The sequence below is a fragment of the Nothobranchius furzeri genome, chromosome 10, assembly GCF_043380555.1.
Source record: "Nothobranchius furzeri strain GRZ-AD chromosome 10, NfurGRZ-RIMD1, whole genome shotgun sequence".
NCBI lineage: Eukaryota > Metazoa > Chordata > Actinopteri > Cyprinodontiformes > Nothobranchiidae > Nothobranchius > Nothobranchius furzeri.
The window spans coordinates 30,527,010-30,542,964 of record NC_091750.1 but is presented as its reverse complement, the minus strand read 5'-3'; the positions used below and the strand labels follow the sequence as shown (position 1 = coordinate 30,542,964).

General features: G+C 44.6%; 1 protein-coding gene across 1 annotated transcript; it reads left to right on the top strand.

Annotated features, from left to right (window-relative positions):
- The first annotated feature begins 152 nt into the window (after positions 1-152).
- bckdk (branched chain ketoacid dehydrogenase kinase) lies at positions 153-15,636 on the top strand. Its single transcript, XM_015962062.3, has 11 exons — positions 153-532; positions 3,277-3,345; positions 3,422-3,532; positions 9,532-9,579; positions 12,560-12,679; positions 12,773-12,871; positions 13,029-13,102; positions 14,072-14,200; positions 14,314-14,403; positions 15,022-15,177; positions 15,261-15,636. Exons 1-11 carry the CDS (start codon positions 287-289, stop codon positions 15,403-15,405), a joined length of 1,287 nt encoding a protein of 428 aa, XP_015817548.1. The 5' UTR covers positions 153-286; the 3' UTR covers positions 15,406-15,636.
- The last annotated feature ends 319 nt before the right edge of the window (positions 15,637-15,955 follow it).

Genomic DNA, 15,955 nt, shown 5'->3' with positions numbered 1-15,955 from the left:
TTAAAGGCTTATGAGCGCTCATTCCTCACGAGTACAGTAGTCTGTGCCGTGGGGGCGTGGTTGTAACATAGCCCCGCCCCTAACCGGCTGACCGATTGGCTCAGCAATCATGTCGTCTCCTTGGCTCTCTCCCACTGGCCAATGCGCACCAAGGCCTTTCTGTCCCCCTCGCTACTGTATTCAGATTCATGCCTTTGTGCAACAGGACAAGACCCTAATGGCCTCATAGCCATTTAGTATCCTGGAGAACTGGCCAGCTCTGTTCGCGCTCACGGCTAGCCCCCAAATGCGTCCGGGACTTGTGGGTAAAGCGGCCGAGATGCTGAGCGGTGTTAGCAGCTTAGCCAGGCCGAGGCTCAGTAGCCTCTTACTGGTCCCCGCTACCAAAACATCACCACCGATGTCGGGCGCCGGTAGTCAGAGGTTTCGCTCGACATCCTCGGCGCAGGGATTTTCAGAGCTGGCAAGAGAGCGGTCGAAGACTGTCACTTCCTTTTATAACCAGTCTGCAATCGATGTTTCTGCAGAGAAGGTAAGAACTGGGTTTTTATGTCATTTTTCTCCTCCTGAAAGGCGAACGTGCATCTGTGGCGAGGAGGGACTGAGCTAGCCGCCGCTTGATAGCAAAGAAGCTAGCCGTTAGCACGGTTAGTGTTGCGTTCAAGGATAAGAAGAAATAGCAGTAAAACCGAATTTTTTTCAGGCTACTTTGAATAAATAACATGTAAACCAATGAAATCAAGTTCACATGTCACGGACCAAGTGAGAAAATGAACCTCGTCATAGTCTCTCAACTAAAAGATTTTTGTCTCCAGAAACACCGAAATTCGGATCATTTAAATATTTTTAATTATCTCCCATTTTTCCGTTTTCAAAATGAAAATAAAATTACATTAAAACTCTAGAGCGTTTTTTGCTTACTTTACACAATTTAAATTCATTATACGTTAAATATACTTATTACTTAATATGTGTGTCTGTAATTTGTGAAGTAGTCACGGAGCGGCTGTGCTCTTTTACGTCACTTTGAACGCAGCGTCGTAAAGAACATCTTGTGTAGCGAACATCCTGAAAACGAGCTCAAGCACACATCCGTAGAAAATGCATGAAAACGGCTGTCCGTGCAAAGATGTAATCAGAGTAAAAGTGTTTACTCGTGAAAACAACTTAATACGAACCTTCTGCGAAGCACTAATCATTACTATCGTTATTGATAAACAGTACAAACAACAGGTAGAGCTTCTCTCACTGGCAAAGCCAGGTGTTTTTGTTCCTGGTAGAAACCTTTGTAAAGTTTTTTTATGGTCACGTGTTTCCCAGATGTCTGTTGTTAGCAGTTTTCGTCATCCAGTTAGTCATCCAGAATTTCCAAAGAAGCTCTTCACTGCAGCAAAAGAGGAGGGAATTAGTAGACTCGTGTTGTTTTAAGTTGCACAACTAACACACTTCTTCCGCAATATTAACTTTATAAAAACACATAAATCTTTATGCTATATAGGGAGATGTGTGAATATTGTGTGCATTTTGCATGGCTGTGCAACTTTGTTGCAAGACATTAGTGCACCGGGACAGTTTTCCATTACCTGTTATGGTTGAGTTCACAAGGTAATAGAAGAGACAAAGGGACCATATTTAGGTTGGTGCTCTTGTGGAGCTGAAAGAACTGTGTCAACTTTTTTATCCTCCACTTGTACTTTTAAGTTTTACATAGTCACACACATTTGTTCTCTTTTACAACTTTATATTAAGGTAAACAATCTTAAAAATGTTTGACTTGGGTGTTCTCGGTCACCTGCAGATGTGGTCTAACCGGTCCAATCTTGTTTTCCTATTTATCCAAGTTACAATCAGCATGCTCATAAAAGGAGTACACTTGTAAAATCTGATTGTATTCAGTGTTATGTTTACACACACTGAACTGTTGTGAGAATAGCAAATGTGTACTTTTTCCAGGTATTCTTTTACATCCACACTGAACACAGTTTGAGTTTCATAACATTCCCTTTGTTTTCCAAAGTATGTAATTTTATCCAACTGCAGCTCCAGGACATTCATATTTAGTATAATTCCCATCATTTCCCATCTCTTATCATTTGGTTTTTCTAAATCTGAACTTTATTTACTAAATTGATAAGATAATTATGTAATAAGGTAATCAACAATTCGTTAGGTAGATAGTAACATACTTTGTCAGCTTTGTCAACACAAAGGGATACTTTGCAATGTTTTCATATTTTTAAAATCACTTTCTTGAGCCAGAATGTGCGAAAACAACTCTTTACAGGGTTAATGAAATGTCACTCAAACCCCAAACGCCCTCTGAGGCCAGAATACCGCATTTGCAACTTCAGAGTGTCAATCCGGTCAGTTGGAATTAGAAAAAAATTGAGCTGACATACCTGGTGCTGCAGTCTGCTTCCAGCACGTTTCCTGCATGTTTTAGTTCGTGAACAGAGCTGATTTGTTTAATTTAGTGATGAATCGCTCCTGTAGACACCAATGAATGCTGGGGAGACCTTTCTGCTGATAGATTAAGGTGTTAAATACAAACACACAGCAAGGAGATGAGTTTTGCTTTTGATTCTACTAAACGGACACTAGGGGGTGTAAAAGCAAGCCAAAACTACCTAGTCTTTGTTTAATAAGTTTCCCGCTCCCCCCACTGGTTCAAAGCAAAATTACAATGGTCAGAAACGTTCTGTCTTAGCCTGCTGTAGCTAGTGCTAACATGAGCCTACGGATATTTTATAAGCTACAAAGTAAAATGATCCACACTGTTGGACAAGTCTAGTAACAACATAGCCAGGTCAGTCCGTGGCTTCGTAGCCTCCTTCAGCCGTCAGTGTAGGCGTCTCTGATGTTCAGTTTGGTTTTAGCTCTTTGCTTCTCCTCCAAAGGCATTACTCTCTAACTTTTACTTCCAGGCTCCTCCATGATGCTAACAAAAATAGCTACATTATGTTGCTTCTTCTTGCACGTTATAGTGACTGTTGTTGAACTGAAAAAGCTAACTGCTTGCCTTCATATTAGCTGCCATCACAGTAAAGTCTATTGCTGTAAAGTTGGTAGAGACGCCACATTAGTTTTCCTGGTCTGCAGAGTGCTGTCCAGTGTCAAGATGTTCAGGTTTCTGGCTTACGAATCACAGAAACCAGTTTGAAAGCAATAGATCAAAGTGTTGCTTCAAGATAAATTACGGTTTAAGAAAAACATGTAGATCAAAAACCTTTTTTTTAAATTAAATTGTTTATTTCAGTTATGTCTTTCTCGCCCAAGGCTTCAGTTCGACTAACCTTAGCAACCCTCCTGTATTCTGGGAAGTCTCCTGATGGACACCACATCCTGGTAAACACTTCGTCCACACAGAGCATGCTGCATCGCACTAGTCCTCGCTCACTATTATTTCTGTATCTGATCTCAGAGCAGTGCCAAGTACCTTCACAAAGAGCTGCCTGTGCGGATCGCCCACCGCATCAAGGGCTTTCGGAGTTTGCCCTTCATCATTGGCTGTAATCCCACCATCCTGCAAGTGGTAAGAACACAAAAACAAACGATCATGCAGCTTACGTGATTCTACATAGAACCAAACCCTGCAGCAGATGCTCCAGGACAGAGAACATGGGTCCTTCCAGCTTGGTGTTGTCAAGTACGTTTGCTTTAATCGACCTGCTGGCTGAGATTCATTTTGTTGCGGTGTGTGTTTTCTGGCTTGTTTGGTGTTTTAATCACTGCCGATTGGAGCTGAAGCTGATAAGTACCTTTCACAGCTGCTCTGTGAAGAATGTAGATTGTATTTTTCCCACAACAGCTGAGAGTGGGAGTTAGTTAATTATCTCTCACAACCCTTAAGTCCACCATCAATGCTCCTGTTCCCACTAGGGAGGGCTTAGTGTCACTAAAGTAAAAGAACAGAACGGTTCAGTCCCAAGCTCAGAAGTTTACCCGACATTGAAATCTGTGACTTTGACAAAGGCATCTGCATTAAAAGACCAATCAGACCGTTGATTTGCTGCATCAGAGCTGAAACACAAAGATCAGCAGAGTAAATAAAGTCACTCAAGCGTCACAACAGTGGTTTAGTATCGGATGCATCGCTCTTCTGGTGTGAATCAACATAAATGAAGGGAAGTCAAAGACTAAGTGGATTAATTACTCCTGGCAGCTTTCACTAGACAAAATGTTCTGTTCCCTTTAGCATGGCATGAAGCCATTTTTGCTGCACAACATATGAACCAAAAGCAGACTAAACACTCCTGATTGTTTAACACAACAGTTTGAGCCACAAATCTCACCGATCTAACTTATAAATTCCTGTTCACACTTAAAAATGTGGAGCACTCATTTAATCAATACATTTGCAGTGGTCTCTCTAGTAGGAATGAATGCCTCGTAAGTCAAACTCTGGCGATAAAAAGCCTTGGTGCGCCAGCGGCCAGTTACGGGTAGTTACAGAAATTAGCCACATCAGAGCTGAGCTTCAGACGGCAGGATTTAGTCTTATTTCATGACATCTCTCCTCTGATTGGCTAACAGCAACACAACTCTACCACTGACTCAGTTTGCTTTGCAACGTTTATGTTTTATCTCTACAAACAAAACAAGCCTGAAGGAGTTCTGCTGTGTGGTGGAGTTGCTAATGCTAATGGTTAGCTACTACTAGCTGAGACGTTCTCTGCTGAGTCCTATACGCTAAACCAACAACCGTCTTCCTCGTTGTTATGCACTGCGTCTGTGGATGGAGTAATTGTTTTCCAAACCTATAAATCAGCACCCTTACAGGGCGAGTCCAGAAAAACTAATGAAACAAAAAACGGATTACCTGGTTCAAGATGGTTTAGTGGTAGCAAGTTGTAGTCCGTGGGGATCTCCTTGTTTGGTAGAAAAGAAGCCTGATGGTTCAACCAGATTCATTACTGATTACAGAAAAATTAACGCCGTCACTGAGCCAGATTCGTACCCGTTGGCGTGTGTCGATGACTGCGTTGATAGAGTAGGTATGTCGACGTATGTATCAAAAGTGGATTTGTTGAAAGGTTACTGGCAAGTGCCTCTTACAGAGAATGCGTCGAAGATTTCCGCTTTTGTTACTCCGGACGCATTTCTTCAGTACAAAGTCATGCCGTTCGGGATGAGGAATGCACCTGACACGTTCCAGCGCCTGATGAATACAGACATAGCTGGCTTAGGAAGTTGTTTAGATGACATAGTTGTTCACACAATGTCATGGCATGAACATCTTCAAACTTGAGCTGAGTTGTTTAAGCGCTTGGAACAAGCCAGTCTGACGATAAACCTTGTTGCGAAATGCGAATCTGTCAGGGCCACAGTCACACACCTGGGGAAGGAAGTGGGACACGGATTTGTTCGTTTGCTTAAAGGTAAAGTGCTAGCAGTTTCAGCCTTTCCGGTGCCCAGGACGAGACGGGAGCTGAGGCGATTTCTGGGGATGATAAGGTACTATCACTGCTTTAGTCCAAATTTTGCAACAGTGGCGCATCCCCTTACAAACCTGTTAAGTCCAAAGTTCCCCTTTGTTTGGAGCTCAAACAGCTTTTACGTCCTGTATTCTTCTCTCCAATGCACCTGTATTGAAGGCTCCAGATTTGACCAACCCGTTCACCTTGGAGGTTGATGCCAGCCAAGCGGGGGCTGGTGCGGTTCCTCTACAGGCCGACGAGAAGGGTATTAACCATCCGGTAGCGTACTTCTAGAGGAAGTTCTCTCCCTGTCAAGCCCGGTATTCGATTACCGAAAAGGAGACGCTGGCACTAATTATGGCTCTACAACATTTTTGAGTATATGTAAGTTCTACTACCGTGCCGTTGGTAGTATATACGGACCATAACCCGTTGTCACCCTTGGCCAAATTGTTCAGTCAGAACCAGCGATTAATGAGGTGGGCTTTGCTATTGCAAGAATACGCTTCGGAGATCAAACATAGAAGGGGGACCGATAATGTAGTAGCGGACTGCCTGTCCCGCGTTCCTGATTGGAGTTAATTTGGGTGTGTGTGTGTGTGTGTGTGTGTGTGTGTGTGTGTGTGTGTGCGTGCGCGTGTGATGGATTGTGTTTGTTGAGATCATCAAACTTCTGGTGGGCAGGGGAGGTGTTATGCACTGCGTCTGTGGATGGGGTCATTGTTGTTCCCGGGGACTTCTCACAACGTTGGGTCCACAGAGGAGCAGAGAGGAAAAGTGTGGGGACTGACACGTGCTCCTGCTGCAAGAAACGCCAGGTTGCTGGGGCAACGGCGGGAGATCTCCACAACAGGGACGTGGCAGCGGCTCCGCCGATGGGAGGAGTCTCCGGAACGCGCAACAGGAACCACACCTGCAGCAAATGAACTGATCTCTCTCCTCACCCCTTCACCCGGGTTTAAGCAGTTCATGGACGCTCAGTGGAGGAGCGACTCTGTAACCCTGAGCTCGTCTCCGTAGCTGCTTTTCTGTGCACATTTACCTTTTGGCAATCTAAGCTCTTCTACTACAATAAGAGTTTTAGTAAATAAAAGAGATTATACTTCTCACTCATTTCATTTACGTCATTCTGTGTGTCCTAGTTTGTGAGCACCAGAGAGAGTGTGTGTGGAGGAGTAGCCTCTTCCCTGTGCAATCTTGTTCAAAAAGAGTAACTTCTCATCTGTACTCGGTTCGGAGACAGATGGTTTTCAGTTTTCCCTGTTAGTACCCCGACACGGGAAGACGTTTTGGTTTGTAAACGGCGGCTTCAGAAGCCCTAGGCTGTGTCACTCTGCTGGGAGCCGTTTTGGCACATTTTCCCTACGGTGTGGGCTTAGGGTTAGTCAGCACCTCTGTGATTGCCTGGCCTCTTATTAGGGGAGAGGGGAACATGCGAAGCTCATCCCTCTCCAGGGAGAAATATGTAACACTCGTCCTGAGCCAAGATGGGTGAGTCCATGAACGCTAGATCTGTCAGGCTTTTCTAAGCCTAGTTTCACCATCTAATGGACAATGACACCCCATGAGCCCAACCGCGTTTGAACTGCAGCCCTAACTTCTCACCTGATGAAGACCTTAGAAAGGCTCATGCTCCACCACCTTCACTCACTGGTGAGCTCAGCGCTGGACCCCCTGCTGTTATCTACCTGTTGCACCGATCCCTCTCTCACCTGGAGCAGGTAGGGAGTACTGTGAATAGGGCTGCAGCTATCGAATATTTTTGTAATCGAGTACTCTTATCAAATCTTTTATCGATTAATGGAGTACTCTAATAAATGACCCTTTTGTGTTTGTAAACCATTATATCAAATAGCATGTTATAAAATATGAAAGACCTCTTAAAATGAGCAATCAATTGCCAGTTATTCAAGTTTTACTCAAAATTAGTTTGCAAAACTTCACAGTAAACAAACGCCTGTGCAAAAAATAAGTAAACAAGCTGAGCTGATTTTCCCCTCGTGCGAGAATCTGCTAGCCTGCAAGCCAGACAAACCTAGGAGGATAACTGTTGAAGTAGCGCTGCGAGCGGCTGCGGCCCAAACAGAACCAGAACCGCTCACGGCGCAGGCGCAAACATGGCTCGCCAGCTGTTTCCCTACTAACACACGTCCGTTTTAATTTCTACACTTTTTTTCTCACACTATAACAAGCATTGTCGAGAAAGCATGTTTGCCGTGGTTGTGCCAAATTATACAAAACATTTATTTACTTTATTGTTTTCCCCCGCCACTCCTAAATACCCGTGTCCTCCTGCAGCAAGCCCGAGGGACAACAGACATCAATAACAACACAGTAAAAAGTCTGACATGTTGTGTAAAAACTGCTATTTTTAGCACATTTGTGTGTGTGTGCGTCACTTATTTCGGTCCGGGTGAAACATGACCCTGGGCGATTGCAAAGCCATGAATTAATTAAGCATGAATTAAACGAAGCCTCGAGGCAGAGAATTTGACTTGAGGCTGTTTTGTACTCGAATTACTCGAATTACTCGAGGTACTCGAGGAATCGTTTCTGCCCTAACTGTGAAGGTCACGTTTTCTGACTTCTCCAGTGCTTCCAACACCATATGGCCTGCTCTGCTGAGAGGGGAAGCTGGAGGGAGCCAGTGTGGGCAAACAGCCGGCTGCATGAGTCATCGATTATCTAACCAACAGACCACAGTATGTGAGACTCCACGAGTGTTTGTCGGAGGTAGTAATCTGCAGCACGGGGGCGCCACAGGGCACAGTTCTTTCACCCTTCCTGTTCAGCCTGTACGCCTCCGACTTTCGTTATAACTCAGACCAAAGCCACCTACAAAGGTTCTCGGATGACACGGCCATCATCGGATGCGTATCAGATGGGAACAATCAGGAATACAGGGGGGTCATCAGTGACTGTCGGATGGTGTGAGTCCAACGCTCTTCAGATCAACGCTAGCAAGACGATGGAGATGGTCATAAACTTCAGGAGGACGTCACCCCCCACATCAATGGAAAAAGACATTGAGAAGTTGGGTGTTCACCTCAACAATGAACTGGACGGGTCTACAAATACAGACGCCTTGGGTCAAGGTCGATTCCACCTGCTGAGGAGACAGGTCCTTCGGTGAATGCGGGACTCTGTTGAGGACTTTTTAGGATTCGGTGGTAGCATCTGCCGTTTCTGTGCAGTGGCCTGTTGGGGGAGCGGATGGGGAACTGCTGCGGTGGTCTAGTCTAGTTGGACAGTAAAAGTAGTTGCAGCAGAACAGCATGCTTCACAACCCCCTATCCACAATGCTTACGGTGTACGTGTCTACACAGGAACTACGGTTGTATACAGTGCCTTGTCTATTGAATTATTTATTTTTGCATTCTTGGTCACTTTTGTACTCCGTTGCTATCTGTCTGAGCTGTGGTAATGCAAACATTTCCCCTCTGTGACGTCTGTTTTCTATCAGAAGCTAATGCTGGAGATAGATGTAGGAGACTATTTTCATGTTCAGCCTGCATAAGAGTTATAATCAGAAATAATAATTAAAATGGTTTTTCAGTGTCCCACAGCTTTAAACAACTTTGTAAAGTTAACACTGGTGCTCAGAAGTATTGTTACTCCAGAAAAACCAGTGGGAACAGGTTGTTCTTCAAGGCCTTGGTGTAGAGTTCTGAACCACATACCTCAGAACCACTCGGTAGAGCAGCAGTGGCGTCGTCACCCGTTGGTCTTTCTCCAACATGACAAAAACCATCCCTACAAACAAAAGAACATTTTGTGACGTAACAGCTGAGTGTGTATCCCCGGAGCCCTTTACAGCTGTTGTTCTGTTGCTGATGACCTTTCACCCACATTCGTCCTCTGGTTTCTCAGAGGGTTTTGTGCCAGTTACACGAAGCTACCCCCCCCCCCCCCCCCCTTTAAGTTTCACCTGCTGGAAAGTAGATTTGCTTGGATGCAGTTATTTATGAGAGAAAGAAAAATCTAGATTTTTGTGTGCTTCACTGAAGGACCCAAAGGCTTGTTGGTGCTGCTGTGAGGCCCGTTGAGGGTCTGGTTCTGGTGTGGCAAAACTCGTGAATCTCCTAACTTGTGAATCTCTTTCTCCTTCCTGCAGCATGAACTGTATATCAGAGCCTACCACATGCTGAGCGACTTTCCTCAGGTACGTGCATGCTCACAAAAACAGGAAATACCACAAACACACACATGCAGACAGGCAAACACAAGTTCATAAGTTCACGTCTTCTCGGGTAGGCGGTTTCACTCTGAGCAGGACGGGAAGGGTGAACTTATGGTCTGTAAATAGCAGCTCCAGGATTCTCGGCTCTGACCCAATCCTGACTGGTAACTTCTAAGTCTAACACCTTATGTTAAACTGGTGGAATAGGAGATGTTGTGCTGTCCGTTCAAGCTAGCTACTTTTTGAATATACACAATTTTAAAGGTGCAGATTGTAAAAATAACGTCCCGTGGTCGACTTAGGTAACTGTAGTCCATTTTCCTAAGCAATAAAGTCACTTTCATGGCTGCTGTCAGCTACGAATCAACACCAGAAGATTCTAGATGACAAGCAAAGATGAGTCATACGCAGGCGATAGGTAGATAAATGCATCGTTACATCAGGTGTAAACCTATTGTTAACGTAATTTACTGGATGCTTTACATTAGAAAACACTTACTGCATTTATTATGGTAAGATTTCTCTGGCATTAGAGGAAGTGTGGTTATTTACCCTCTTGCTGTTGTAGTTCTGAATGACTCATTAAAGGAAGTAAAACGCCACGATGGAACCACACACACACACACACACACACACACACACGGGTGGCCACGGTAGCAAGCAAACAGCTCTGCCAGCCAGCGGGACAGGCTGCGTTCACAGACAACAAGCCATCACCTAAACATTTCCCAACAGCATGTGAACATGTGAAACAAGCCAAACCAAACATTCCATCTGTTACTCGGGGAAACCCGGCTCTTGCATCACTTCCCGTTCAGCTGCTCCAAAGCGAGAATGTGTGACTTGTGCACATAGAGGGGTATGTGCACAAGGAGGAGGGGGGGTTCAGCGGTTATGTTGATGGATCAGGATCCAGTCATTAAAGAGCAAGTCACCCCCTACCAGAGTCTTAAGCCGGGCGTACACAGTGCGACTTTTTCACTTTTCTGAGCCGATTTTCCACTCGTGCGAGAATCCACGACATCGGGGCGAGTTTAGCGCTGAGCGGTCGTGTAGTGTACAGGGGGTTACGAGAGGCGATTAGCACCACGTGACCAGCCGCCGATCAGCAGTCGTGAGCTCGCACGGACTTCTGGTGTGTTTAATATTTCGCTCGTCCCTCGTGAGGGTATCGCACTGTTGAAGCGGCGCTGCGAGCAGCTGCGACCCAAAAAGTACCAGAACCGCTCACGGCGCATGCGCAATCCTGCATCAACGCCGCTCGCTCGCTATTTCCCTAATAACACACGCTGTTCGTTTTTGTTTCTACACGTTTTTTTTTTACTCACAAAGATTGTCAAGAAAGCGTGTTTGTCGTGTTCGTGTCAAACTAAACTGATCACTAAACACAGATTTACTTTCTTTATTTGGTTTTCCTCATCCAACCCCCATAAATCCCTGTGTGTCCTCCTGCAGCGCTCCCGAAGGACAACAGGCAAGACAAGACAAAACAGTCTGACGTGTTGAGTAAAAACTGCTATTTTTAGCATATTTTAGGGCCGACGTGTTGCTACCAGACGTACAGTGTGAGCAGTCAGGTCGCATCCGAGAACTGGGTCGTGCAGTGTGAGCGCACGACTCGTGAGATCTGCTCTGCGAGGAAGTCGTACAGTTTGAGCTGAAGCTGAACGCTGCGAGTGAAAAAGTCGCACAGTGTCCGCCCGGCTTTACTCAACTTCCACTTCCTGTTTGAAAAATGCAACAAATGCTGTTGCCTGGCAGACCAAGAGGGCGGAGCCGCTAACAAATACACACACACAGGCTCACAACGACATTGTGACATCATACAGTACCAGCTAACATCACTGTGTACCTCTTAGCCAATAGCGGTGGCAGATTTAAATTCAAATGCAGTGCCGAGCTTTAACCTGACGACGGCACAACACTGACCGTTTAGTCAGAAGATTTAAATTTGAACTAAGATGCACTGAAGTGCCAAACGATTGACTACACGTGTCTGCAGCGCGATAAGACACTCGTTTGTCTAGTTTATCAGCAAAAAACAGTGAGTTGTGGGTGACTTGCTCTTTAAGAACGGGGCATTAACAATGGTGGGATGAGACTTCTCCAGGGTTGTGTTTTAGAGGTGATTACAGTCATTAGCAGGCCTGGGCTGTATCCAGACTTCAATACCGTCCAGCTTCCTCCACGTTCTACCACGGTGTACGGGATTACCTGGACTAATTTAAAAATGATGACGTAAGCCTCAAGTGGAATCGCCCAGCTGTTGGTTTGGACCTTCACCATGGAGAATGTGAATAACTAACATTATTACTCAAACAATAACAACATAACACACATAATATTAGCAACTTTTGCAAAAAGCAGCTTATAAAAAGATCTTTCGCCTATTTCCGGCTTCAACCTGGGACGTTGTGGAGCGACTGCTGAAAACCTGCTTCGATGAACTTGTGGCACCGACATACGGGTACTTTGGGGCTAGTCGCGACATCTAGGGAAGGCTGGCCACACTTATCCATCAGAAAAGCACGTTGTTGTCTCTTTTAATAACAGACTCCACACAGAAGTCTGCTATTTCAGCTCCGGCTCACTCCCAAGCCTAGTTATCACTATTAAAAATAAAGTAGTTTTTTGGAAGAGCATTTCAAGCAATATGGCAAAAGTGCTCCAGGAAACATCTATTATTGCTCTTTTAATGGTGCTCAAAAAATTGACTTTAAAATAAAAGTTGCAGATCGGACATTTAATCCTCGTTGCTTTAAGATGTCAGTTTATGTCACATTCATGGAAAAATGTGTTTTATTTCCCCAACCACCTACATGCTAAACAGAAACTACCATCACGCTAAAATAAAGCGAGAAATGAGATTTAATGAATATTTTTGTATCTTGTGTAAAATAATCAAAAGCTAGGCTCCAGGAATGTCGGGACTTGCAGGTTTAATCTTGGCTTCTCCCGACAGATCACGGATCAGGAAGCTGAGGCTCGTTTCTGTAAGCTGGTGCAGCAGCTGCTGGACGACCACAAAGACGTGGTCACCAATCTGGCCCAGGGCTTCAAGGAGTGCCGCAGACACATCCAGGTACCAGAGGATTTGCTCTTCCATGATGCTTGTTCCATCTATGAACGGTTTTACCGACAGAAAATCCAAAAGCACGTTTTCTTGCTTTTCCAGGACGAGACGATCATCCGGAACTTCCTGGATACCACGCTATGCTCTCGTCTGGGAATCCGGATGTTGGCCACGCACCATCTGGCTCTGCATGAGGATAACGTAGGTTTTAGCAGGACTGGACTCCAGCTTTCAACATAGTTGTGTTTCTATATTTACTTTTTACATGGGAGCAAAGATGAGAACCGGAGTTTTGCAGCATTATTAATCATAAATGAATTTTGTGATCTGAATGAACGTGTTTCTGTTTTTGCTCCAGCCGGATTTTGTCGGGATAATCTGCAGACGTCTGTCTCCCAAAAAGATCATCGAGAAGTGGGTGGACTTTGCCAGGTGAGTGTTTTGGCGACTTCCTGCTCCCACAACCCGCATGAGCTCGATATCGATGAACATGTCAGAGGTCAGCTGATAAACTCTCGTGAATGAGATACGAGCTATCACCTCTGTTTGCTCGCCGTTATCTCATCAGAACAGTGTTTTTCTTTTCTAAGCATATAATTAGTTCTTAATGAGATTAAATACATCCAACCAGGAGCCTTCCTGTTGTGTGTGTGTGTGAACCATTTATATAAGAATAATTCTTATAATTTGGGTTTAAATGTAATAAAAATATTTATTTCCCCATCACGTCAAAATGATTTCTTCAAATATAAATATTTTAGTTTATTCTCATCCTCAGCTTGAAATTATTTAAAAAGTTTCAAACTACTTAAAATTTTGGGGAAAGTCTAGAAAAATAAACGTCCATGGGGATGTTTTTTAGCTCAATATTAAGGAAATATTTAATTAATTCATTAAAAATAATTCAACTTTATTAACTAATAATTTGCTTATTTTATTATTGTTTATTCTTTCATTTGATCATATTTATTTATTCTATATGTGTATGGATTTATTAAATATTTATTAATCACCACACCGAGTAATCTTTTTCATGTTTTTATTGACAGGCCTAATAACACGTAATTATTATTTTAAAAGGAAGCAAGAACTCAGTTTTAATAGTTTAAACCGCCCGTTCATGTTCACATCATCACTATAAAAGTAAAACTTCATTTCTCTCAAGAATAAATACTCATTTTACTTCTATTTATTTTCTATAGTTTTAGTTTACAATAACACCAAATTCCTGAATGTTCTAATCAGTGAAGGCTTGTTGTTAATAGATTATTTTACACAACAGCTGATCAGGTTCCAATAAAAGTCTCAAAACTTACATAAAAATGGGTTTTTCTCTGGTCGGGTTTGGCACGGGCCTTTCAGAACCGTCTGGTTTAGACTCTGGGTCCTTTTGTCTCGCAGGCGTCTGTGTGAGCATCAGTACGGGAACTCTCCCAGGGTGAGGATCAACGGACACGTGGTGGCTCGTTTCCCTTTCATCCCACTGCCTCTCGATTACATCCTCCCTGAGCTGCTGAAGAATGCCATGAGGTAAAGCACGCACGCACACACACACACACACACACACACACACCTGGGCCTACACCTGTCCACCACCCCTGAGTGATAGTTCAGTGTTGAACATCAGTTTTCGGTCTCCTCAGAGCCACTATGGAAAGCCACCTGGACACTCCGTACAACGTTCCCGATGTGGTCGTCACCATTGCCAACAACGACATCGACTTTGTCATCAGGTGAGCTTGTTAGCAGATATTAGACGAGTTAGACGGGAGGGAGGAAGTGGAGCTGTTTTCGGAGGAAACTCCAAAGGAAAAAAAGTTGGGCACCCTCTGCGTTCGTTGTGCGTTTAATAAGTTCCTGGCGTCGAAGGGGATTTCCGTTAAAGAGCTATTAATGTAGAGAGGACGTTGGTGTCGACTGGCTTATTTGGTAGAGGATGTTCTTTTGCTCAACATCCGAGTCCTTCAATCCAAACCAGGTCCACGCTGCAGCACCAACTGCTGCCTTGCTTTGGTCTAAAGTTGCGGTAGAGCCTAAATCTCTACTGTTGGCTAAACTTTTATCACTCCTGGTGTCTGTTATTTACATCGTCCATCACCCGTTAGCATCGGGGTAGAGCGCATGTTTACAGAACAACCCACAGCTGCAGGAGTGGAATGCAGCCCTGTGTCACACACGTGCTTTCTCTGCTCGCTGAACTCCCAAAATAAGTTGTGAAGCGAGCCTCTTGAACTGTGAGTTTATAAAGTTTGAAGGTGAAAACCTGGAGCAGAGTGGATTCCTCACTGATCGGTGCATCAGGTCAAACAGTGGCTGAAGTCCACAAACGGATGAATCTGTCTCCTGTTCAGGATTTCTGACCGTGGAGGCGGCATCCCTCACAATATCATAGAGAAGGTAATGGACTACCACTTCAGCACCGCCGAGGAGAGCGCGCAGGACCCCCGCATGAACAACATCTTTAATACCATCACCAACAGTGGGAACCAGTCCAACCCTATGCATGGGTAAGCCGCTCCCACAGATCACCCCACAAACACACGTGAGACAGCTGGTTGCTTATTTGAATCCACCTTTATTTGAACCCCAGGTTTGGCTTCGGCCTGCCCACGTCCAGGGCCTACGCCGAGTACCTCGGAGGCTCTCTGTCTGTGCAGTCCATGCAGGGCATCGGCACCGACGTCTACCTGCGTCTGCGCCACATCGACGGCAAGGGCGAGAGCTTCAGAGTGTAGAACACCTCACCTGTAATCTCAATCGGCCCGTGAAAGAGGGTTTCCCACCATGACGATGAGCAAAGGCGAGGTTTATTTCTCCAGACTTCAAATAGTTTTATCTCTTCTTTGTTCTGCCTCCGACTGATTATAAGCTACGTTAGCTCTCACATGGGAGATCTGAGCTGTTTTCCCCGTTGTGTTTGTTGTCTCAAAGTCTCGGCGGCTCATAAATGTATGAATGTTTTGATAATCGGGACAAACTGGGCATGGTTTTCAAAATTGTCGGTGAAGCGAGAGGAAAGGCACGTGAAACGCAGAAACACTCCTGAAAAGCTGCTCTCGGGGTTTATTTGTAGTTTTGATCCCATTTTGTGTACTTTAAACAGAAGCCGGCGTCCTGTGATGAAAGATTAAATGTGTGTAGGTGATCAAACGTCCCCGTGAACGCAGCTGAAACTCCAAACTGCTTCCGGTCTGCTTTCACCATGAAAACCTTCATTCAGTATTTTTGTGGGTCTGCAGGATGTTCAGCTGCCTTAAACGGTCCCTAAACTGCATGCTGACATTT

What these genes read in the sequence shown, in the direction of transcription:
- bckdk (XM_015962062.3), top strand. Translation starts at nt 287, where the DNA reads ATGCGTCCGGGACTTGTGGGTAAAGCGGCCGAGATGCTGAGCGGTGTT. An exon ending in TGCTGAGCGACTTTCCTCAG is followed by an intron (nt 9,580 to 12,559) that starts GTACGTGCATGC and finishes TTCTCCCGACAG; the next exon opens with ATCACGGATCAGGAAGCTGA. An exon ending in TGGCTCTGCATGAGGATAAC is followed by an intron (nt 12,872 to 13,028) that starts GTAGGTTTTAGC and finishes TTTTTGCTCCAG; the next exon opens with CCGGATTTTGTCGGGATAAT.